Source organism: Giraffa tippelskirchi, chromosome 5, assembly GCF_054371585.1.
Source record: "Giraffa tippelskirchi isolate mGirTip1 chromosome 5, T2T-mGirTip1v1.2.pri, whole genome shotgun sequence".
NCBI lineage: Eukaryota > Metazoa > Chordata > Mammalia > Artiodactyla > Giraffidae > Giraffa > Giraffa tippelskirchi.
Genome location: NC_137279.1, coordinates 145,955,333 through 145,981,773, shown reverse-complemented (window position 1 = coordinate 145,981,773; position 26,441 = coordinate 145,955,333). Strand labels below are relative to the sequence as shown.

General features: G+C 36.9%; 1 protein-coding gene across 9 annotated transcripts in view; it reads right to left on the bottom strand.

The window, feature by feature from the left end:
* LOC145506180 (uncharacterized) overlaps positions 1 to 26,441 on the bottom strand; it is a 300,106-nt gene that overhangs the window by 116,592 nt on the left and 157,073 nt on the right. For all 9 annotated transcript variants that reach the window (XR_014053596.1, XR_014053601.1, XR_014053599.1 and 6 more), the window contains one exon: positions 19,334 to 19,445. Coding sequence is in view for 1 of the 9 variants with exons in the window: in XM_081490206.1 (XP_081346332.1) it covers positions 19,334 to 19,445 (112 nt within the window). In the remaining 8 variants the exon portion in view is untranslated. The remainder of the gene's footprint in view (positions 1 to 19,333; positions 19,446 to 26,441) is intronic.

Here is a 26,441-nt window from a genome sequence, read left to right as displayed (position 1 = left end):
TGTGGTTTGAATTGTATTTCCCTATCACAGCTGAGGTTTAATATCTCTTCATGTGTGTATCAGCCATAATTGTTCCTGTTCACAGGTTTTGCTAATTTTTCTATTGTTTATCCTTTTCTTATAGTTTTTTTATATTCTTATAAGTTCTTTTATATTCTTGATGTTAATGCTTTGAAAGTTATAGTTGCTATAAATACCATATCCCAATTTGAAACATATTTTTTGTACTACGGTAAAGTATGTATAACATAAAACCCTCATAAGTCAACAAAAGAGTCCAAAATGCAGTACTTGGGTACAATATCAAAAATGACAGAATGATCTCAGTTCATTTTCAAGGCAAATCAATCCACATCACAGTAATCCAAGTCTATGCCCCAACCACTAATGCCAAAGAAGCTGAACGGTTCATTATCATATGTAAAATACATAGCCAGTGGTTCTATGAAGTTGAATGGTTTATTACCATATGTAAAATAGACAGCAGTGGGAATTTGCTGTAAGACACAGAGAGCTCAAATCCATTGCTCTATGACAGCCTAGAGGGGTGGGATGCTATGGGACGTGGAAGTGCGGTTTAAGAGGAAGGGGACATGTGTATACTTATGGCTGATTTATGCTGATGCATGGCAGAAACCAACACAATATTGTAAAACAATTATCCTTCAATTAAAAATAAATAAATTTTGAAAAATAAATAAAAATTAAATAATTCATGGATTTTACATAATAAACAATATTGTTAAAAAAAGACCTACAAAACCTTCTAAAACTAACACCAAAAAAAAGATTTCATTTTCATCACAGGGGATTGGTATGCAAAAGTAGGAAATCGAGATACACAGAAAAACAAGTAAGCTTGGCATTGGAGTACAAAATGAAGCAGGGCAAAGGCTAACAGAGTTTTGCCAAGAAAACGCACTGGTCATAGCAAACACCTTCCGACAACACAAAAGATGACTCTACACATGGACATTACCAGACAGTCAATACCAAAATCAGATTGATTACATTCTTTGCAACCGAAGATGGAGAAATGCCATACAGTTAGTGAAAACAAGACCTGGAGCTGACTGTGGCTCAGATCACGAGCTCCTTAATGCAAAATTCAGGCTTAAATTGAAGAAAGTAGGGAAAACTGTTAGACCGTTCCTGTATGACCTAAATCAAATCCCATATGATTGTACAGTGGAGACGATGAATAAATTAAAGGGATTAGATCTGGTAGACAGAGTGCCTGAGGAACTATGGATGGAAGTTCATAAATTGTACAGGAACTGGTGACCAAAAGAATTTTAAAGCCATTTTTAAATGTACAATTAAGTGGCATTAAGTATATTTACATTGTTGTGCACCACTACTATTCATCTCTAAAAATTTTTCATTATCCCAAACTGAAGTTATGTCCCATTAAACAGTAACTCCCCATTCCCTCCTCTCCTGTACTTCCTAACCACTATTCTCCTTTTGTCTCTATGAATTTCCTAATTTTAGGTAACTCATATAAGTTGAATCATATATTTTTCCTTTTATGCCTGCCTTATTTCATGTGTCATAATGTTTTCAAGATTCATTCGCACTATACAGTAATATTCCATTGAATACATACCACATTTATTCATTCATCAGTTGATGGTAATGTAGTTCCATCTTTTGTTTATTTTGAATAATGCTGCTATGAACACTGGTATCCAAATATCTGTTCAAGTTCCTGCTTTCTATAATACATAGTTTTACTTTATTTAAAGTTTCTTTGATGAAAAGAAATATTACTTTTCCATAGTCCTACTGAAAATCATTCCCTACACCAAGATCAAGGAGGTATTCACCTATGTTTTATTTACGCAGTAATGTGAAGTAATGCAATACTGATAATTCCAAGAATACTATATACAATACGGTATTTTTCTTAAAGTTAAAAGCAATTTAAATGTTCTTTTAAAAGAATACACAAATGATGAAACAATATTTTTAAATATTAAAGAAATGATTCAAAACAAGATTCAGGAGAGTGGCAGTCTAGAGGAGGGAAAATAAGTAGATGGGTTGGGGTAGGAGGATATAGAAATAAATATGTTAAAAGGATTGGAAAAGAAGAAACAGAACTGTCATTATGCACAGATGGCATGGCCTTGTATATAACTAGAAATCTTAAAATGTTATAATTGATTAGAGTTTTCAAAGTTAGTAGATACAAAATCTATAAACAAAAGCCAATTGGATTTCTATGGACTAGCCAAAAGTTAGAAAATTATATTTTAACATATATACCTCTTAAAACAGTACAAAAATGCAGCATACATAGGAAAGCAAGAAATACGGTTATAGAAAAATTACAAACTTCACTGTAAGACAAAGAGAATCTAAACAGATGTAAATACACACTGATCATAGACTGGGAAAATTATTTTAAAGATGTCAATTCTCTCTCACTTGATCTATAGACTCAAACCAATCCCAGTCAAAATCCTAAATAGATTGGTATGTATGTGTATGCCCACATGTATACACACACATGTGCAGGACTAGAATAGCATATCTAATAGTGTATGGAAATCACAGGGCCAAGAACAGCAAAGATCTACCAGATAGGAAAATGTCTTATAAAGCTGTAGTAAATAAGACTGTATAGGATTACTGCTTAAGGAGTTAATTATATGTTAAGAAGTGACAGCAAAACACACAAACTATTCAACTTGGTCTTGTTTCTATATGGTTCATAATACATTTTTATTTTTCATATGGCATTAGGCTACATTTCTGTTAATAATGATTAAACAAGTACAGACAAAAAGTCTTAGTGGATGTCAAATTGAAAGGGATTTATGCTACAGGACTCTGTTCCTGCACTTTTTACATTTAATCTTCTTAATAAACAACAAGAAATAATGAAAGACTTAAGTTTTAAAATTATCTTCTCATTATTTTTCTTTAAATTTGCATATAATATGCATTTTATAAAACACATTTTATAGGTATAATCATATTTAATCTTTATAACAAACTTATGAAATGAAGAGAAAATGTAATTTGGGGTGGAATAAGTTGGAACCTATTATTGCCTAAAGCCAACAGGATGTAGTGGCCTGCATCAGGTTTAAAAAATGAATTATGCAAATACAAATGGAAGAAATCTAGTTTAATGGTAATTTTTAAATGGAGTTGAAAAGGAGTCTTAATATGCAAAGAGATAATGCTAAATAGAATTAATGAAAGTCTTTTAGTCTGTTTAATAGTAGCAAAATATGCATTTCAAAGGAAGTGATGGCAAGCTGTATGTTGCATTGGTCAGATAATACTAGGAATGCTGTGTTCAGTTCTAGGTACCATATATTAAAGGACATTAATAAACTAGAGAACATTTGCTGAAGAAAGACCAAGATGATTAGAAAATTAAACTGTCAGAAGAGGAATGGTTGAGATTAGCCTGGAACATGAATGCTCTCATCAAATATTTTTAAAAGGTATCATGTAAAAAGAGAGATTGTATTATTTAACTTTGACTCAGAGAAGAGATATATGGTCAACAGATGAAAATTACAATAATGCATATTTCAACTCTAAGTAAAGGGAGAACTTTTCTACTAATTCACTGTTCAACTTAACCTCAAGGTTTGGTATTGTGCAGATTAAATAACCAAATAAGTGCCTAATTTTTTCATTCTTATTTACTGAGGCATAACCTGCACAGAGTAAAGTGCACTGATCTTAGATGTACAGCTCAATGAATTTTTTATGATTTATCCAAATCAAGATAGAGTATATTTTCCAGAACCCCAGAGATGAAGGCTGTACTCTTTTGGAGTTCACAATCTCGAAGAAAAGACAGCATTAGAGAGGTACAATACCATACAATAAGACTTTGTCACAATACAGTTTGACAAAGGGAAGGCTCAGAAGGTTCTTTGAGAGCATATAACATGGAATTTAACCTGATCTAGGGATAACATCAAGTATCCCAAGGATGAGACATTTACACAAAGACTTGAGAGATGGGAGAAGCTAACCTGGCAAAGGATGAGTCTGTTTTGGAGTTTTTTTGCAAGATGGGCACAGTATGTATCCAAAAAGCAAGAGAGAGCATGGAATGTTCAAGAAACAGAAATAACTAGGAGGAGAAAGACAGAAAAAAAAAAGTCAGATAAACAAGCACCAGGCAATTGCATTATTTTCTCTTAGCTGATCTTAAATAGCTTCTATCATCTTCATATAATATTGATGAGAAATAAATTAATTGACCCGAAGAAATAAACAAAAGAATATGATAATTTTTCTTCTCATGTCTGAGTTTCCCAGAACCTTCTGTTTGATCAAAGGTCCCTTTTCTAACTGTCCTCTCAACTCTTGCCTTTGTTTTATTTCCTACATCTCCTGATATCTGGTCTTTCCAACAGCTTACTACTGTTAGTATTTCTCTTGGGATTCTGTAGTCTTTAAAACAAAAGAGTTGCCTTTTACTTACTCAAGGATGAGACAGAAAAGCAGTTTCACCAAAGTGTTATTCATTAACTATAAAATTAAAAATGCACACATTAATAAAAATATTAATAGTTACTATAAGTTAAAACTTCAAAACTTTTGGGGTAGTCCTTTCAATTACATCTACAATTTTTGTGGCATGCCCTGATTATAAATTTCTGTAAATTGTAATAATAACTAAAAAATTCATTGAAAGCTTACTCTGACAAAGAACTGTTCTAAGATCTTGACATGTATTTATGTAATTCTTACAACAATCCATGAGGTAGATACTATCACTATCTTGTGCACACATGCTCAGTTGCTCAGTCATGTCGACTCTATGGACTCTATGCAATCCTATGGACTCTAGCCCTCCTAGCTCCTTTGTCCATGGGATTCTCCAGGCAAGAATACTGGAATGGGTAGACATTCCCTCCTCCAGGGGATCTTCTCAATCCAGGGATCGAAACCAGGTTTCCTGCATTATAGGCAGATACTGTACCACTGCACCACCTGGAAAGCCTTATCTTCCAGATGAGGAAATTGTTCAGGGTAGCAGAACTAGTAAGAAATAGAGTCTAAAACAGGATCTGCTTCAGATTCTCCAGTTCTAAGAGAGTACTTATTAATGACAATAATGAAATAATTCTAACATAGAAAATACCTACTTTGCAGAATTTCATACATATATCATTGAGGCCATTCACAGAGAGAGTACTTGCAGAGAGTTATATATATCTTTCTTGGATAAATAAGCCCCATTGCATAAATAAGCCCCATAAAGATTTTCTGAAAAAGGACAATGGCCAATAGAATTATCATAAAGAACTTTGTAAATTATAAAGTACTGGGGAAAATATATAAAATATTATTGACATGTGAATCAAAACCTCTATAAGGTATTCTTATTTCTGGACAATATGTTTTAGCCTGTAGGATGAATTTTTATGATAAGACTGTCAGGTGATCCAAGTAATAGATACAGGAGTCAATCTGGAGACTGAGATGACCTTTCTGTATTCTTTAAACAAATATTAAAACCAAGTGTCTCTTCTTTCCTCTAACTCTAGAAGTGTCTCTTCTTTCCTCTAACTTAGTTACACAATTTAATGTATGTATCTATGAACATTTATCCCGCCCCTCAACCTATTAGCAAATACAGAGTCTGAATTGCTGAGGAGGGCAGGTGGGTTCAAGTGGCTAAGCCATTAGTGACTGCTTTGGGTTCCCACTGTCCTAGTCAGTCCTCTGAACAATAAACAGCTCTGCACGTGTGCTCAGTCGCTTCAGCTGTGTACAACTCTTTGCGACCCTATGGACTGTAGCCCACCAGGCTGCTCTGTCTGTGGAATTTTCCAGGCAAGAATACTGGAGTGGGTTGCCATTTCCTCCTTCAGGGGATCTTCCCAACCAAAGGATCAAACTCTCGTCTCCTGCGTCTCCTGCACTGCAGGCAGATTCATTACTGCTGAGCCAGTGGGGAAGCCCGGATAGTTCTGTATGTATATCCTAATGAACTTAAGCCTCAAGAGATCCCACAGACATTTCAGCAAGATGCTTTCATTTGGTACAAACCCCAGATTACTGTTGGAAGGCTGTTTTATTTTTGAATGGCTGGAACACATACTACCTTTTAAAACTATAATTAACGATTGTTTTCTTAAGCATCAGTCATTGAATTTGGACATATGCCACCTCTGGATTTGTTTATATAAATTTGTATTTGAGAATATTAATAGTAGAATATAATCTACAGTCTTCATTCACACAAATTGCAGTAGATTATAGTTCACCAAACTGCTGTACTAAGAGGAAAATAGAAATGGTTGTAGATTTCATAGAGTAAACAAAATAGTCCAAAAATAATTAGAGTTGTTACCTTAAAATAGCCAGTTGTTTCTCAAAAGTGATCAATATTAAGCAAAGACACATTCATCTCAAGTTATATTTCATTGACTTTATAGTTATCAATCCTTTTTGTTCCCCCACAATTTATTTTAGAAAAGATGGTCTTTTTATTTATTCTTCTGGGGAAAAAGCAATGTAAAAAAAAGAATACGAAAACACATATGAATGTGTAAATTTCATTTGTAGAAAGTTATATGTCACTTCTGTTTCATGATTTATTAACTAACAACACTATTTATTTACTATAGAGGATTTGATGTATTTTAAAACTGTAGGAAATAAAATCAGTTTTTTTACTTGTTTGTTTTGTTTTGCTTTTGAAGTAATGATCTCTTGAATAAACTAAAGTTATTAGGAAACATCCTTTTTAAGTTTCCACTGTTCTATGCTAATTTAAGTTTAAATTATTCTATGCATATACAAAGCACATGTAAATGCTCACATAATATACAAGTTTCTTACATACTAAGTTTATATTGAAAAAGACAAAGAGTACATTCACTTCTCAATATAAAACTAAAAAAACAAAACTCTAAAATCTGTGTTTAGCCCTGATTAAGAAGACTGATAAGATCTTCCTGGAAGCTAACAATTACACAAACATGGAAATTAAGAACTGTTTTCTAAAATAAAATTGCAATCAAAATGTTTATCAATAAAAGTGTACAGATCTCTGTTTCAAAAATTTTCAGAGTTAACTAGAAGCAATTCAAATTTGATTCCAAACCATTTTGTACCATTATACAACCAAAAAAAGTTCACCAAAAGCTGATGAAATCTACAGTGTATTAGATTGCTTTATGTAAGCTCAACTTAAGGAAGGGGGGAGTTACAAGGGGTTGACTTTTAACGCTAATTTTGATTTCTAATGCTTACAATAAATTAAGTCAACCAGTTTCCAAGTTCTGGACTGCCACACATGAACTAAACTGCTCTGTGGGTATAAAACACTTTAGAAGCTTATAATTCCTACAGAGTGTTTTGATTATTTTATACAAACTAAACTCAAACAGCAAAAAATTTCACAAGGGAAACAGTTGTGTGGTTTAAGGCCACATAATCTGTTTTCAACCCTTGTCTTTGCCTTGAGTTAAAGGCATATTCATTAACTTGAAACAATAAACTCAAACTCGAACATTCCTGGAAAGAATTCAAATCAGGACTTTGGCAAGATCAATGCCAAATATTACATACAGGCTCAATATGATTTTATACAGATGTATAGGACATATAGGTGATGTAGGCAATGCCAACATTTTAAATGAGCAACAGATATATTGCACATCATTGATTTATATATGTACACTACCCTTTCTTCCCCACAGACACAGTTTTCCAGCTTTCACTGTATTCTAGCTTTTTCTTCCTTTTTTTAAAAAAACTGGAGTATAGTTGCTTCATACTGCTGTGTCAGTATCTGCTGTACAACAAAGTCAATCAGCCCTATTCATACACATATACCTCTTTTGGGGGATTTCTTTCCCATCTAGGTCACCACAGAGCACCGAGCAGAGTTCCCTGTGCTAAACAGTAGGTTCTCGTCGGTTATCTATTTTATACACAGTAGTGTATATATGTCAATCCCAATCTCCCAATTCATCCCACTGCCCACTTTACTCTTTAGTATCCATACACTGGTTCTCTACATCTGTGTCTCTATTTCTGCTTTGCAAGTAAGATTATCTATACTATTTTTCTAGATTCCAAGCATACAAATTAATGTATGATAACTTGTTCTCTTTCTGACTTACTTCATGCTGTATGACAGTCTCTAGGTCCATCCAGGTCAGTTCAGTTCAGTTCAATTCAGTCGCTGAGTCGTGTCCGACTCTTTGCGACCCCATGAATCGCAGCACGCCAGGCCTCCCTGTCTATCACCCACTCTCGGAGTTTACCCAAACCCATGTCCATCGAGTCGGTGATGCCATCCAACCATCTCATCCTCTGTCGTCCCCTTCTCCTCCTGCCCCCAATCCTTCCCAGCATCAGGGTCTTTTCCAATGAGTCAACTCTTCACAGGAGGTGGCCAAAGTATTGGAGTTTCAGCTTCAACATCAGTCCTTCCAATGAACACCCAGGACTGATCTCCTTTAGGATGGACTGGTTGGACCTCCTTGCAGTCCAAGGGACTCTCAAGAGTCTTATCCAACACCACAGTTCAAAAGCATCAATTCTTTGGTGCTCAGCTTTCTTCACCATCCAACTCTCAGATCCATACATGACCACTGGAAAAACCATAGCTTTGACTAGATGGACATTTGTTGGCAAAGCAATGTCTTTGCTTTTTAATATGCTGTCTAGGTTGGTCATAACCTTCCATCCAAGGAGTAAGCGTCTTTTAATTTCATGGCTGCAATCACCATCAGCAGTGATTTTGGAGCCCCCAAAAATAAAGTCTGACACTGTTTCCACTGTTTTCCCATCTATTTGCATGAAGTGATGGGACCGGATGCCATGATCTTAGTTTTCTGAATGTTGAGCTTTAAGCCAACTTTTTCACTCTCCTCTTTCACTTTCATCAAGAGGCTCTTTAGTTCTTCTTCACTTTCTGCCATGAGGGTGGTGTCATCTGCATATCTGCTGCTGCTGCTGCTGCTAAGTCCCTTCAGTCGTGTCCAACTCTGTGCGATCCTATAGACGACAGCCCACCAGGCTCCGCCGTCCCTAGGATTCTCCAGGCAAGAATACTGGAGTGGGTTGCCATTTCCTTCTCCAGTGCATGACAGGGAAAAGTGAAAGTGAAGTCGCTCAGTCGTGTCTGACTCTTAGTGACCCCATGGACTGTAGCCTACCAGGCTCCTCCATCCATGGGATTTTCCAGGCAAGAGTACTGGAGTGGGGTGCCTTTGCCTTCTCCCTGCATATCTGAGGTTACTGATATTTCTCCCGGCAATCTTGATTCCAGCTTGTGCTTCATCCAGCCCAGCGTTTCTCATGATGTACTCTGCATATAAGTTAAATAAACAGGGTGACAATATACAGCCTTGATGTACTCCTTTTCCTATTTGGAACCAGTCTGTTGTTCCATGTCCAGTTCTAACTGTTGCTTCCTGACCTGCATACAGGTTTCTCAAGAGGCAGGTCAGGTGGTCTGGTATTCCCATCTCTTTCAGAATTTTCCGCAGTTTATTGTGATCCACACAGTCAAATGGTAACCCACTCCAGTACTCTTGCCTGGAAAATCCCATGGATGGAGGAGCCTGATAGGCTGCAGTCCATGGGGTCACTAGGAGTCAGACATGACTGAGCGACTTCACTTTCACTTTTCACTTTAATGCATTGGAGAAGGAAATGGCAACCCACTCCAGTATTCTTGCCTGGAGAATCCCAGGGACGGGGGAGCCTGGTGGACTGTCGTCTATGGGGTCACACAGAGTCAGACACGACTGAAGCAACTTAGCAGCAACACAGTCAAAGGCTTTGGCATCGTAAATAAAGCAGAAATAGATGTTTTTCTGGAACTCTCTTGCTTTTTCGATGATCCAGTGGATATTGGCAATTTGATCTCTGGTTCCTCTGCCTTTTCTAAAACCAGCTTGAACATCTGGAAGTTCACGGTTCACATATTGCTGAAGCCTGGCTTGGAAAATTTGAGCATTACTTTACTAGTGTGTGAGATGAGTGCAATTGTGCGGTAGTTTGAGCATTCTTTGGCATTGGTCCATCCACATGTCCACAAATGACACAATTTCATCTCTTTTTATAGCTGAGTAATATTCCACTGTATATATGTACCACATCTTATTTATTCATTCCTCTGTCGATGGACAAGTTGTTTAGTCTCCATATGCTTGTGTTTTTTTACAGTTTTTTTTTCCTGTCATTGGTTTTTAATCTCATAGCATTGTGGTTGGAAAGATGCTTCATACAATTTCAGTTTCCTTAAATTTGCCAAGGCCTGATTTGTGACCCAAGATGTGATCTATACTGGAGAATGCTCCATGTGCACTTGAGAAGAAAGCGTATTCTGAAATAACCACTAAGTCTATCTGGCCTAATGTATAATTTAAGGTTTGGATTACCTATTAATTTTCTGTTTGGATGGTTTATCTTTTGGTGTAGGTGGAGTGTTAATGTCCCTCACTATCATTGTGCTACTGTTGATTTCCCCTTTAATGGGTATAAGCATTTGCCTTATGTATTGAGGAGTTTCTATACTGGGTGCATAAATATTTACAATTGTTATATCTTCTTCTTGAATTGATCCCTTGATCATTATGTAGTGTTTTTCTTCCTTGTCTCTTATATTAGTCTTTATTTTAAAGTCTATTTGAGTACTGTTACTCTGACTTTCTTTTGATTTCCGTTTACATGGGATATCTTTTCCATCCCCTCACTTTCAGTCTGTATGTGTCCCTAGGCCTGAAGTGGGTCTCTTGTAGACAGTATATATATACATGGGTCTTGTTTTTATATCCATTCAGCCAATCTGTATCTTTTGATTGGAGCATTTAATATATTTACACTGAAGGTAATTATTGATATGTATGTTTCTATTACCATTTTCTTAATTATTCTGGCTTTTTTTGGTATCATTTTCTTCTCTTGCGTTTCTTGCACAGAGAAGTTCCATTAGCATTTGTTGTAAAGCTCGTTTGGTAGTGTTGAACTCTCTTTGCCTTTGCTTGTTTATAAAGCTTTTGATTTCTCCATCAAATTTGAATGATATCCTTGGTAGGTAGAGTAACCTCAGTTGTTAGGTTTCCCTTTTCATTCCTTTAAATATATCCTACCACTCCTCCTGGGCTCCAGAGTCTCTGCTGAAAACTCAGCTGCTAACATTACAGAGATTCCCTGGTATGTTATTTGTCACTTTTCCCTAGCTGCTTTTAATATTTTTTCTTTGTATTTAATTTTTGTTGGTTTAATTAATTTAAATTTAGTTTAATGATTTTGCTAATTTGCATGTCACCATGTTTCTTCTTGGGTTTGTCCTGTATGGGACTCTCTGTGCCTCCCAGACTTGTGTAACTACTTCCTTTCCATGTTAGGAAAATTTTTTATTATAATCTCTTCAAATATTTTCCCAGACCCTTTCCATTTCTCTTCTTCTTTTGGGACCCCTATAATTCAAATATTGGGGTGTTTAATGTTGTCCCAGAGATCTCTGAGATTGTTCTCATTTATTTCATTCTTTTTTCTTTATTTTGCTCTGTGGCAGTTATTTCCACCATTCCATCTTCCATCTATCTTCTCTGTTCTTTTCCTTAAGTTATTCTGCTATTTATTCCTTTTAATGTATTTTTCCATTTCAATTATTGTGTTGTTCATCGCTGATTGTTTGTTCCTTATTTCTTCTAGGTCCTTGTTAAACATTTCTTGTATAATCGCAATCTGTGCCTCCATTTTATTTTTGAGATGTTGGATCATCTCTACTATCATTACTCTGAATTCTTTTTCAGGTAGGTTACCTATTTCCTCTTCATATATTTGGTCTTATTGGTTTTTTGCCTTACTCCTTAGTCTACAACATATTTCTCTGTCATCTCATTTTGTCTAATTTACTGTCTTTGTGGCCTCCTTTCCACAGGCTGCAGGATCACAGTTCCTCTTGCTTGTGTGGTCTTCCCCTTTGTGGGTGAGGTTGGTCTAGGGGCTTGTGTAGGCTTCTCAGTGTGGAGGACTGGCACCTGTGTTATGGTGGGTGGAGCTGGGACTCTTCCCTCTGATGGACAGGGCCACATCAGGTGGTGTGTGTGGGGGTGTCTGTGAGTTTAGTATGACTTTAGGCAGTCTGTCTGCTGGTGGGTGGGGCTGTGTTCCTGTCTTGCTGGTTTTTCAGTGTGAGGTGTCCAGCACCATCCCACAGGCAGTTACATGAAGCCAGGTCTTGGTGTTGAGACAGATATCTCTGGGGGAGTGTACAGCAATTAATAGTCCCTTGATCCTCTCTGGTGGTCCAGCATCCTGAACTTGATGTTCCCACTCCAGAGGCCCAGGCCCAACTGCTGGCCAGATAACCCAGAGCCTGCAAGTTGTGCAGCAGGGCCAGAGCAAAAAGAAAAAGAAAAGAAAAAAAAAACAGACAAAGAAAACATAGGACAAATAACAAAAACAAAAACAAACAATGCAAAAAGAGAAAAAAGAAAACAAGCCAACAAACTAATCCCAAGACAATTAAATGATAAAAAAAACAAAAGCAAACTAACAGAAACAAAAAAACAGACAAAATAGAAAAAAACAAGAGAACAAAGAACTTAAAAATAAAAACAATCAAAACAGAACTAACAAAAACAAAAATAAATAAATAAATAAAACAAGAACAGAAAGCAAACTAAAAAAACAAAGCTAGAACAGAAAAAAACAAACAAAAAAACCACAGAGCAAAAACAAACCAAAAAACCCCCACAAAAAAAAACAAAAAAAACCAGAAAATTTTTTAAATATTTAAAAAATAATAAATAATAAAACAATCACAACTGAATGAAACAGATAAAGAAGAAGAAGAAGATTTTCCTGGGGCCTCTGCTGTTAGTGTCCTTGTCCCCACAGTGAGCCACAGCCAACCTCCACCTCTCCAGGTGAATCTCCAATACCTCTAGATAGGTCTCTGTGGGCACTGTGGGGGCAACTCAGACTCTGACCTGGCCCAAGTCCCACGTGTACTTTCCCCCAAGTCCACTGCTGCTAAAGCTAGACCAGTCTCTTTTGTAGGAATACTCCTCTACTTAGATATTCTACAGGTGTAGTAGTTACTAAGCAGATCACAGGGATATAATCCATGACTTGCACAGCTGCCCAGAAATTTCTGTTCCTCTTAGTCTCACTGCCCCTGGAGTTCAGTTTTGGTTTTGACCCCACTTCTGTGTGTGCACCACCATCAGGGGTCTCTTCCCTACCCTGGTGAGAGGGAGCAAAAGAAGTGGCTTACTGAGGCACACTGACTCAGGCTGAGGAGAGGTACAGTGGCCACAACTGGAGTAATGCACAAAGTGCCTGAAGTGGTGGAGACCAGAGGGCAGTTACCACAGACTGGGGTGCATTTGCTCTGATGGGAGTCCCTCTCAGTTCCCTTGAAGGCAGGGGCTGGTGTGTGGGGGTGGTAGCAGCCCTGTCCCTTGGGCTTCTCATTTCCTAGGCAGATCCTCTAGATCCTCTAGAGGTACTTGTGGCCAAGGAGCCCCTCACTCCTGTCCCCTCAGCGGAAAGTGATCCTCTCCCCAGATCCACTCTCCTAACCCCATGCTTTAGCACTGAGCCCCCTCAAGCATTGGTATATTCCCATCACAGGCAGGGGTGTCCCGGGCTATTCCAGAGGAGGTTCTGGCATGGGCGGCACTCAGGACCCTGGACTGTAGGAAGGCAAAGGCAGCCATGATTTAACAGGCCAGTGAGCCTGCTCAGATGGGTGCCTGTAGCATTTTTAGTACTGGATCATAAACTGTGGTTATAAATTCAACATTTATTTAAAATAGAAATGTAGAATAAAGTTGGAATGAATAGGAACATGCTTGCTCACTAGTGTCTGACTCTTTGCAACCCTTTGGACTATACCTCACCAGGCTCCTCTGTCCATTGGATTCTCCAGGCAGGAATACCAGAGTGGGTTGCCATTTCCTCCTCCAGGGGATTTTCCCCACCCAGGGATCAAACCCACATCTCCTGTGTCTCCTGCATTGCTGGCGGATTCTTTACTCGCTGAGCCACTGAGGAAGCCTGAATAGAGTTGGGGTGGTATTAATTAAAAATCATATGTAAAAATCTGGGCCATGCCAGAGTAGATTAAAAAAATAACTACCCATTTGATAGTCAAAAAGGAATGACACAGTCTAAGTAAGCAACTTCCTAACACCTCAGCCAAATGTGATGGAATTAAATAAGACATTCACATGAAGAAATCAAAAAGGGAAAAGATGTATTTTTTAATGGATAAGAGTCTTTTTTTCTTTACTATAAAATGAATGTAAGTTAAATTTCGGTGAAAGATGCAGCATATTGAGTTAGATTCAGTAAGATGCAGCATATTGAAAAGAAAAGGAAACACTATAGCAATGAGTAGAAAAAAAGAAAAATCCTAAAAAACTATGAGGCTAAGGAAGGAAGAAATTATGTTCACAAGTAAAAGCAGTCCACAACTCAGCATATTTTTCACTCAGAAGTGTCTAAAACAAAATCAGACAGTTTAGCTCACTCAAACATAAAAGAAATCAATGAACAGGAAAGAGAATAATGAAACTTGTTGATTCCAAGTAGTTTTTCAAAATTATCTCTCTAACTCTAGTTGCACATTTCCCTTTGTAATAGCAAGGTTGAAAATCACTAATTCATACTGAACAAGCAATTGTATATTTTTTGAAAAATTATATGTCCAACTTTTTTTAAAGTTAGGCTACTATAACAAAGTCAAGACACAACCAAAGAAAATGCCAAGGTTTGCCAAAATGAAGCCCATCATTTCTATTCAGTCTCTCTATTGAGGTTTCTATTCAATCTAGAGACTTTTCAAAATTTTATTGAACTATTAACAAAGCATCCACTGCTGCCATCATTCCCACATCTCATGTCAGCCCCTAATCCAAAACGTTAAGAATTTTTGGAATATTTGTTGAATAAGCCCTACCTCTATTTTCCATATCAGACACATATATACTGCATGCATGCATGCATGAAAGACACCAGTCTAGACCCATTGTTATATGTTCTACTTCATTATCACATCACTTAGTATTAAGAAGAATATTTTTTAACAGTCTCTAAGTTCATACTGTTTAACAGTCTCTAGGTTCATTCCCCTCACTAGAACTGACTCAAATGTGTTCCTTTTTATGGCTGAGTAATATTGCATTGTGTATATGTGCCATGATTTCCATGTGTCATCTGTCCATGGACATCTAGGTTGCCTCCATGTCCTAGTTATTGTAAATAGTGCTGCCATGAATATTGGGGTACATGTGTCTTTTTTAATTATGGTTTTCTCAGGGTATATGCCCAGTAGTGGGATTGCTAGGTCATATGGTAGTTTTATTACCAGTTTTGTTTTTTTTTAAAGGAATCTTCATACTGTTCTCCATAGAGGCTGTATCAATTTACATTCCCACTAACAGTACAAGAGGGTTCCTTTTTCTCCATACCCTCTCTAGTATTTATTGTTTGTAGATTTTTTTGATGACGGTCATTCTTATTGGCCTGTTAAACAGAGTGAAGTAAGTCAGAAAGAGAAAAACAAGTTTTGTATATTAACATGTATATATATGGAATCCATAAAAGTACTGATGAACCTATTTGCAGGGCAGAAATAGAGATGCAGGCATATGAAGAGATTTGGACACAGGGAGGGAAGGAGAGGGTGGGACAAATTAAGAGAGTAGCCTTGAAACATACATTACCACATGTAAAACAGATAGCTAATGAGAAGTTGATGTATAACACAGGGAGCTCAAGTGGTACTCTGTGACTACCTAGAGGGGTGGGATTGGGTGGGGGGTGGGGGGAGGTTCAAGAAGGAAGGGACATATGTATATATATAAGGCTAATTCATGTTGTTGTATAGCAGAAGCCAACACAATATTGTATTCAATTATCTTCCAATTAAAATTAAATTTTAAAAACCACAGTAATATCATTATACCTAAAAATGAACAATATTTTCTTTATACCATGAATAATCTAGTCATTGCTGAAAGTTCCCAGGTAGTCTGAAATTTATTAATTTGACTGAATCAAGATCCAAACAAGGTCCTTATACTGTAATTATTGGTAATTGAATATTATAATATTTAATGCAAAAAAGTATAATGTTGTGGAAGTGTATTTCAGGTCCCCAAACACAGCATATCTTATACCATATATGTACTACAAATTCAGTATTGACTCAAAGTCTTCTACTTCTTACTTCTCTACTGTATTCTCAGTAGAGAACTCTCATTTACCCACTCATTTAGTGGACCAGGATTTATCAAGTACCTATGATATACCAGGCACTGGCCCTGTTAATAGACATTCATGAACCCTGACCTTGAGAAGCCTAGCAGCACTTAGTATTCTAGCACACAGTATTCTGACAAGTTTCAATATAATATGGTAACTGCTAGGATATGGAAGGGCTTCCCTGGTGGTTCAGATAGTAAAGAACTGCCAGCAATGCAGGAGACCTGGGTTCGATCCCTGGGTTGGGAAGATCCCATGGAGAAGGAAATGGCAACTCATTTCAGTTTTCTTGCCTGGAGAATCTCATGGACAGAGGAGCCTGCCAGGCTATACTCAACAGGGTTGAAAAGATTCAAACATGACTGAGTGACTTTTACTTTTTCAATTTGTTAACTTGTTTATGCCTCCCTTTTTTTTCAGTCTACAAAATAAGGATTATTATAGTTCCCATTTCATAAGTATGTTATAAGGATTAAAGAGACCACTTTGCACAGTGTTTTGATCTTAACTGATGCTCAATAAATATAGCCAATTATCATATTAAATGCCAAGAAATTTGAGTTGATTCAGAGTGAATCTGTTTCCTCATAGTGGATTTTCATGTAAGTCTTTAATGTTACAAGTGGAAATTAGTGACAAGTTTTAAGTTACATTCCTTTTTCTTAAATCCATAGAATATATTGAATAGGCTCTCTGCATGATTGTGTGAAGATAAGGCCAAATTTGGAACAAAGCAAAAAGCCAGTAAAACTATAGCCATCTAGGTACTTTTTAATATTCAGATCATAATAGAGAAACAAATATGTCACTTATTTTCAGATCTTATTTTTTCCTGTATATTTGTCTGTTAATCTGCATTTACTATTTGAGACTTTCCTTGCAGTTTCTGCAAGATCTCTTAGTCACTGCATTCTACGGAATTTTAAGAATACGACACTGTAAGGCATCTGCAGTCTCTGGGTTAGTCAGACATTTGAACAACCTCAAGACAATGCATCTATGTGTTTTAGGCAGTTTCCAACATTATTTCATAAGACTTCTACCAAGAGTTAGCACTATTTTATAAGTCAAATAAGGATTAAGTAGATAATTTTTGTAACATTGATTAGAGGATTTCTGTAACATTGCCCAATATCCTTGGTTATTATTTCAATGAGTTGCTTAATTTAAAGATAATGTTTAAGCTTCTCCTGTACTTTAAGCCTCACATCTTAATTTTTTATGTTCCAGCTTCCAAAATTTTATGTATAAAATGTTTCATTTTCTCTATGGTCTTTACTAATAATTCCAGACTGTATGGTCTTCTGCCCTTGAACTCAACTACCGTTTTGGCAGTTTGGTTTTCTTTCTTGTGAGTTGCTTTTTTTTTATTTTTTTGGTATAATAGATTCTTTTACAAATTTTTCCAGCTTTATGGAAGCATAGCTGACAAAACTATAATGTGTTTACATACATTTAACATGTACAATGTGATGATTTGATATATTTATACATATATATTGTAAAAGGATTTCCACAATCAAGTTAATTAACACATGCTTCACTTCACATAGTTACCTTTATTTGCTTATTTATTTATATTGGAGCAAATTCTTAAGATCTGCTCTCTTAGTAGATTTTCATTATACAAAACAGTTTTATTAACTGTAGTACTATGCTGTTCATTAGAACCTTAGAACTTATTCATCTTATAATTTAAACTTTGTGTCCTTTTATCAACCTCCCCCATTTCCCTCACTCTCCAGGCCCTCACAATCCCCATTCTACTCTTTATTTAAATGAGTTCAATTTTCTTCTTTAGGTTCCACATATAAGTGTTTCCATGCAGTATTTGTCTTTCTCTGTCTGGTTTATTTCACTTAGCATAATGCCCTCCAGATTCACCCATGTTGTTGCAAATGGCAGGATTTCCTCCTTTTATAAGGTTAATATTATCCCATTGTGTGTGTGTGTGTGTGTGTGTGTATACACATACCAAACTGACAATTCTTTTTTTCTGCCTTTAGTTATTCTTTAAAAGTCTTACACGTATAGGTCTCACAAAATTTTAACCTATCTAATGTCAGTGAACTTGTGTTCACAGGATAAGCTCAAAATAGCACAACTTTATTTTTGAACAAGCATTCCAAAAAGTAGTATGCTCAGATGAATGTTCTTCTCTTCAAAGTATTCACTCTGGGATTCGGTCCCTGTTCAACACTGCTGCCATTTATAGTGCTATGAAGCCTATGGCACATTCTTCTGCACAGCCTCAGAAATAAAGAATTTTCTTTCTTTGAAAATGAAATTTACTTTTCAAAACAGTCAGTAGTTGTCATCAAATCTAGTACTAAAGTAAGTGAGTAAGCAAGGTAGTCGTCAGACTGACTTTTGTAGCTCAAATCATTTCAAATATAATTCCTGAAAAAACAGCTCCTCAAAACTTTCCAGTGCAGTAACTGTCAGCCTTCTATTGTTTTGACATTGTTGTAGACTTTACTTATTTTTATATATCATTTTAGGACTGTTTGTTTTTAGTCTTGTATCTCCCCCTATACTTTTCCTCAGTACTACGTAAAATGAAGACACATGATGGGCACCCAACCAATCTCTATAATACAAAACTTCTCTACCCTTCTTTCTGTAGGAGGCAACCAGCAATCAGAAAGAGACATAATAAAAACCACCTGGGCAATTCCAACCAACTTAAGAGTCCTTGGATTGAAATTAGTGGTTCCATTTCCATCAGAAATTGCTTTTTTATTTGTTTCTTTTCTTCCATTTTTAGACTCAAAGACACCCATTCTGATATCTAGTTAAAAATTCTAGACAAGTTCGGGTTTCAAGCTCCAGAAAACTAAGATAGAACTGCCAGAATACTATGCCCAGATTCTCTTGGCTTTACGTCCTGTGCAGGCTTTACCTCCTGTCCACTGCTGTGCTTGCCCAGGTGACAAAAACAGTTGCAGGGGAGACAAAAACTATCCTGCACAGGCTCTGAGGCTAGCACCCTCTCTTTAGGACTCTCATCATTCTGGCATGTGGGCCATGCTAGACAGACATGACAAGGTGAGGCCGCGGTAGAGGGTAGAGGGAGAGAAGAGTTAAATTCACTGACCCTTGATTGAGCTCTGCTTCCAACTGTCTCCAACCTCTGCAATTTGGTAAACTTTTTTCCACTCTTGTCCTGGAAATTCTTGTGGGAATGATGGAGTTCTGGAACCACAGTCCTACAAATGGGAAGAGAGGACATAGGCTTAAATAACCCAAAGATGAGAGAAAGGAAAAAAAAAAAAAAAAAGAGGTAGAGAAAAATAAAAAGAAACTGAAGAAAAAAATTAACTAAGGTTGGATGAAGGAGGATGCAATGGCAGATCCAAGAATAAAGACTGAGCAAACATAAATTAGCATTTTTGTTTGTTTGTTTTTTAAAACTGGGATAATAGAGATGGAGAAATAAAATAGCAAAACAAAGAAAAAAGCATGCCTGAAAATTCATGTGAATACTGCCTATTGTAGGAGGAGCTTTCCAACCATCTTTTATCCTCAGCAGTTACTCTTCAAGGTAATGCCCCTACACCTGGGTCTAGGTTAGGCATTAACAGGACAGACTTTAGAACCAGACTTCCCTAGAAGTTACAGAGGAAGGCAGAAATATCCAGACTAACTCAACTATACCCTCACCAAATAGTAGGAAAAGTATAGGCTTTGAAGTCAGATAGAACAGGGCTTCTTCCTTAGCCTTCTACTTACTAGCTGTGAAATTCTTGAAAAACGCATTAATTATATGAGGCTCAGTTTCCTCATATAGAAAATTAGGGGAACAATGTCTTCTTCACAAGGTAGCAATGAAATTCAAAGACCTTACTACAGTGCCTGGTCAAGTAAGCATTCAACAAATGTCATTTCCCTTCCTCTTAGAAATAGTAAACACTAAACAAAATAAACTATTCTTGAACCAAGTAACTTCGTCTAGTCTACAGCCAAAGTCAGTTTTTCATAGTGTGCCTTTTTTAAGTTCAAAGAGCCACTTTAGTCACTACTGAGACTTAATTTGATCTTGTTCTGGAGGATCATGGTCCCAGGAGTGTATCATCTCAGCAGACAGAGTTAAAATCATACTCAGTAAGTTGGAGAAATAAAAGAAACAGGTCATAAATAGCTTTTGTTTTTCTTTTTGTTTGCTGTTATAGTCTGCTTACTTCCTCTTTTGATAAGCAAGTTGTAGAATGTCAGGCCTTCAAACAAGTTTGGCCAATTTTTACCCATTCCTTTTTGCTATAAATCTTTACCAAGTATAATGGAAGGGAAATAAAGCATCCCAAAGTTCTACATTATTTTTTCAATGGTAAGTAGTTCTTTCTGAGTGGGGGTGTGCTGTGTCATTATACCAGAAGAGGTTTGTGAACTAGGGGAACAGAAATCCTTATAAATATAGTATTAATTTATTTCCTGTGGAAATACTACACATTATAACTTTATCAGAAAGCTAACACTTTATTGCCCCAAATGAGGGTATCTGTAGACATAATACTTACGGTTGGACTCAGAGAAAACTGTGATTAATAAAACTAGTAAGCTCAAGATATGTGAAAGTTCATGGGTGACTAGCAAAGCCTTGGAATCAGAGGGACAAATATAATCTCTAGAGCCGGAGTGGTCCATGTAAGCAAAAGAAAGCACAGAGTTGAGTGACTAACACTGGGACCAAGCAAAAATCCCTAACAGGTGACTTGTGACCTCTACTTATGGGAGAAGTGTCTGAAAGACATACAGCCTTGAGGGTGGGAGAGAGTGGCCCTGTAAACATAATGCACAAAAGTGTAGATACAAAGAAAAAGGAGTGATACCAGCTAGAAACAAAGGAGGTCACCACAAGAGTTGCAGGAACAGAAAAGAATCAGAGGTATGTTGACCTTATATATATTAAAAAAAACAAAAAACTTTCATTCATTTAACAAATATGTATTGAGCACCAACCAGGTGTTAGATAAGGCTACAAAGATGAAAAGACAATGCTTGCCAACAAGAGGTATAGTGAGGAAAGAAACGTGTTTGTGGGGCTTCCCTGGTGGCGCTAATGATAAAGAATCTGCCTGCAAATACAGGGGACACAAGAGATGGGGGTTCAATCCCTGGGTCAGGAAGATTCCCTGGGGAAGGAAATGACAACCCACTCCAGTATTCTTGCCTGGGAAATCTCTTGGACAGAAGAGCCTGTTGGGCTACAGTCCATGGGATCGCAGAGTCAGACGCGACTGAGCACACACACAGGAGGAAAGAATCCTAGCCCTACTGAAACTAGACAGATCAGGTGTTTTCTAAGCAGACAAAAGAGGTGGATTCCAGCAAGAAGCACCTATATCTTCAAATTTTCCAAAGTGTGAAAAAGTATTAATGTTTGTGGAACTTAAATTGGTACTAAATGGCAAGAGAGTTTCGGAAAAACATCTATTTCTGCTTTATTGACTATGCCAAAGCCTTTGACTATGTGGATCACAATAAACTGTGGAAAATTCTGGAGGAGATGGGAATACCAGACCACCTGACCTGTCTCTTGAGAAACCTGTATGCAGGTCAGGAAGCAACAGTTAGAACTAGTTCAACAGACTGGTTCCAAATAGGAAAAGGAGTATGTCAAGGCTGTATATTGTCACCTTGCTTATTTAACCTACATGCAGAGTACATCATGAGAAACGCTGGGCTGGAAGAAGCACAAGCTGGAATCAAGATTGCAGGGAGAAATATCAATAACCTCAGATATGCAGATGACACCACCCTCAGGGCAGAAAGTGAAGAAGAACTAAAGAGCCTCTTGATGAAAGTGAAAGAGGAGAGTGAAAAAGTTGGCTTAAAGCTCAACATTCAGAAAACTAAGATCATGGCATCTGGTTCCATCACCTCATGGCAAATAGATGGGGACAAAGTGGAAACAGTGGCTGAATTTATTTTGGGGGGCTCTAAAATCATTGCAGATGGTGATTGCAGCCATGATATTAAAAGACGCTTACTCTTTGGAAGGAAAGTTATGACCAACCTAGATAGCATATTAAAAAGCAGAGACATTACTTTGCCAACAAAGGTCCGTCAAGTCAAGGCTATGGTTTTTCCAGTAGTCATGTATGGATGTGAGAGTTGGACTATAAAGAAAGCTGAGTGCTGAAGAATTGATGCTTTTGAACTGTGGTGTTGGAGAAGACTCTTGAGAGTCCCTTGGATGGCACAGAGATCCAACCAGTCAATCCTAAAGATCAGTCCTCGGTGTTCATTGGAAGGACTGATGTTGAAGCCGAAACTCCAATACTTTGGCCACCTGATGTGAAGAGCTGACTCATTTGAAAAGACCCTGATCCTGGGAAAGACTGAGGGCAGCAGGAGAAGGGGACGACAGAGGATGAGATAGTTGGATGGCATCACCGACTGAGTGGACATGGGTTTGGGTAGACTCCAGCAGTTGGTGATGGACAGCGAGGCCTGGCGTGCTGTGGTTCATGGGGTCGCAAAGAGTCGGACACGACTGAGCAACTGAACTGAACTGAAATGTCTAGAATATGATATTCAAAGGAAGTCATAGTTGTTAATAAAGCTAGACTAAAACATAAGGAATATATATGGACATTTCAACAGCAATACTTGAACACTTCTTTTGCATACAATGTTTCTTATCACAGTGTAACTGTGTATTTATCTGTCCATCATCTTTCTCATTCACTAGAGTATGAATCCATGAGGACTGGGAAATCATCAGTTTGTACTGCTATATCCTCAGTACATCTAGCAGGTAGCAGTCACTCAACAAATTTTTATTAATGGAATAAAAGAAACGGTGGGGAAATAGAATTAGCATGGCCTGTGCCATCCATCCTACCTTAAGTTTTCTAGCTTTTTAATCTATGCCACATCTTGTTATCCTGGTCACACATAATACATGTTCCTGCAGTTCTTGGTTTTGTTTTTTTTTTTCCTTCAAGACTTGGACCTCAAAAGCTATGAAGTCCCTATGCTACCTCAATTGTCCAGAGAATTTAAGTTTATCCTATGGCATACCCTTTATGCAAGCTAGGATGCACTCTGTGCTGTAAACTATTTGCTACTATAATGTAGCTATTGTTAGCCAATGACAAGGCCTTAAGACTACCCCAAAGCCATTTCACTTGCAGCCATGGTATTAAAACGGTGTCTCAGGAGTGCTTAGAAACAAACAAACAAAAAAAAAGATTAGGAATTACCTTGTTTATTCTGAATAAATTGGTTCCTTAAGACCTGAAATCATCTAACAGTGAAACAAAATACAGTTTTACTCATGTAGGTGAGGATTTTTTTATAGCTGGGTAAGAAATTCCTTTTCTGTATGTCTTACTCCCTTAAAAACTAGCCATTGTGCCCATAATACCATCAGGTAAAATAGCTTAAAAAAAAAAAACTCATGTTATTGAGGCTTTCAGTGGCTAAGTCAAAGATGTCTCTTGGTAAATGTCATGATGCACTTGAAAATATGTGGGTTATTTTCAAATATCTTTTGATATTGATCTCTAACATAATTCCATGGTGATAAGAGAATAGACTCTATATGACTTCAAAATACCTTTAGGCCATGAAATTTTGCACCTGGTCTTATGTCCCTGGATATGTTTCCGTGTCTCCTAGTCTAGAATAACTTGAACTTGAATAGAATTTATATCCTACTGTTGTGTGAAAACTATCTAAATCTTAATTATGTTGAATTGGTTCACAGGGCTTTTCAGGTCTACTATATCCTTCTACTTCTCTATGCTTGCATACATGTTAAGTAGCTTCAGTGATGTCTAACTCTTTGCAACCCTATGGATTATAGCTCACCAGGCTCCTCTGTCCATGAGATTCTCCAGGCAAGATCACTGGAGTGGGTTGCCATTTCCTCCTCCACAGGTTCTTCCTGACCCAGGGACTGAACACAAGTCTCCTGCCTCTCCTGCCTCTCCTGCACTGCAGGCAGATTCTTTACCCACTGAACCACCCAGAAAGCCCCTACTTCTCTGTATAGTCATTCTATTTATTTTTGAGAGTTTGATATTAAAACTCCAACCAAAAATCTTAATTTATCTTTTAAAAATAATTGTAATATATAGTGGAATTATATGTAACTTTGTTCTGTATTTTCCAAGTCTCCTGTAAATGTGTTATCGTATTTTCATAATTTTTTTAAAAAAGTCTCACATGTGTTGAGACAGAAGCTAAACCAAACTGTGCAGAACAGACACTGGGTAGTGTTTGAGCATCTATTGCATATGTTTAAAGGTTTTAGTGACATTGATTTCCATGCAGGAAAAACTTCATTTCCAAAATAATTAATTTTTCCAAAAAAACTGAAATTATTTTCAAAATAATTTCTCTTTGGAGGGATAGACTTTATTTGATAAATGATCCTCTTGTGCAATGAATGGCATATCCAGTGGAATTATTCAATAACTCATATACTATATTTATTCTTATGTCATGCATTCTTTATAAGATAAACCAAAACAGTATTTGAAAGAAATACTTCCTCATCATGGCCAAGAGTGATGAGGTGTCTATCAGACAACTAAAATCTCTAGTTTCCAAAGAAACTCAGTATTTTCTGCATTAATCTACAATAAAACAATAAAATATAAACAATAAACCATAAACAATAAAAGTTGAAAACTAAAAAGATACACACTCTTTAAGTACATAAAATCTTCATCTCATTTTTATGTCAATGTGTTTGTAGTAAACAATAAGCATTGCATATTTTACTGTGTCTCTTATAATGATTCCCAGTATTGTCACACCAAAATATCTCTGTTCTTCATCCAGCTACTATAAACGCACATCAACAAGTACTTAGTCCAAAAACTAAATATCCCTTACGACTTTTTGTTCCTCAGCCTCAACATGTCCCCAGTCATTTACTGACCCCCATAATCTTCCAAATGCAGTTGCAATTCACAGCAGTGTGTGTGTATGTGTGCATGTGTGGTGTCTGTCTGGATAATGATGAGCTAAGCTTAATTATATCATTAGGCAGGAGGCCCCAGATCTCCTGCTGCCTTCTGGGACTGATTGGAATTTTAAAATATTATTTTCACTGAGTGGAATCTAAATTAAATAAATAAATTCCATTAAAAAAGAACTGTGGTATATTTGCTGCTGATTTTTGTCCATTTATGATTGTGCCAGAGGCTGAGGTGTCCAAAGGTATATATAGTTATCTTTGTGCAAACACCTAATTGTTATTATTTAAAATATGACAAACAAGACTTTTTCTGTTGTGCCATAATGTATTTATTTTTCAAAGTGTCTTCCTTTTCTATACTTCTAATGTATTTCCCAAATATTATTCTGTAACTCCCAAATTACTATTTAGTGTAAGTCATTATTTTATGATTAATGGGCTTGTTTTTGTTTATATTTTTACATACTTACTTCAGAGCTACATTTATGACTCTACTAGTCAATCACTGCAGCCTAAGGAAGGCAGAGAGCCAGTTTGTTCTGTTCTGAGTTATTCCTAGCTAAGCTATGAGAAAGGTAAAAAGATAGGAGAATTTAGAAATCTGATTTGGGGTCCTGAAAAGCCAAAAGCATTAGGTAAGTCCCTTTAGCATTCTTCTACAGAGTCAGACTACTTCTCCTTCATGTAAGCAAGGTTATAAAATTGTCTCTATCCTTCTTAATTAAAGACCTGAAAAACATGAATTTTAGGTTGCTTAGAGAGTTGGGGTTGGGTTTGAGGCACCACAGGCCACCCAAGGAAAATCCAGCTGCATCGCATTTGGAGCTGTCCTATCACCGTCTGGAAAAAATGTTCCAATCTTAAAAATATGTCTAGACCACTTCATTTCACTCCTGTGTGAGTCTTAGGTGAAGTAGGGGGTGGGGTGGAGATAGATGGGGGTAGCAAATGAGATTCTCCATGAAAACTCTTTTCTAAAAAGAACTCATTAAATCTGTAACAAAGCAGATTTACCGTTTAAAAATCTAACATTACAGATCATGTGTGTATGTCTTTCATCAGTCTGTGGTAGGGAGTTTCATACACTGCCTACATATAAGGAGCAAGGAAAATATTCTCATCTGTCTCAGGGACTCTGGCATGGTCCTGGGCATGTAAGAGGCAGAGGGTCTCACTTTCCTATAGGTATGCCCCTCCGTTTCAACCCCTGTGCCTCCACAGTTCCCAGATCTTCAGGTTCTAGTGAGCCGTAGTTTGCCTGAGTCTGTTC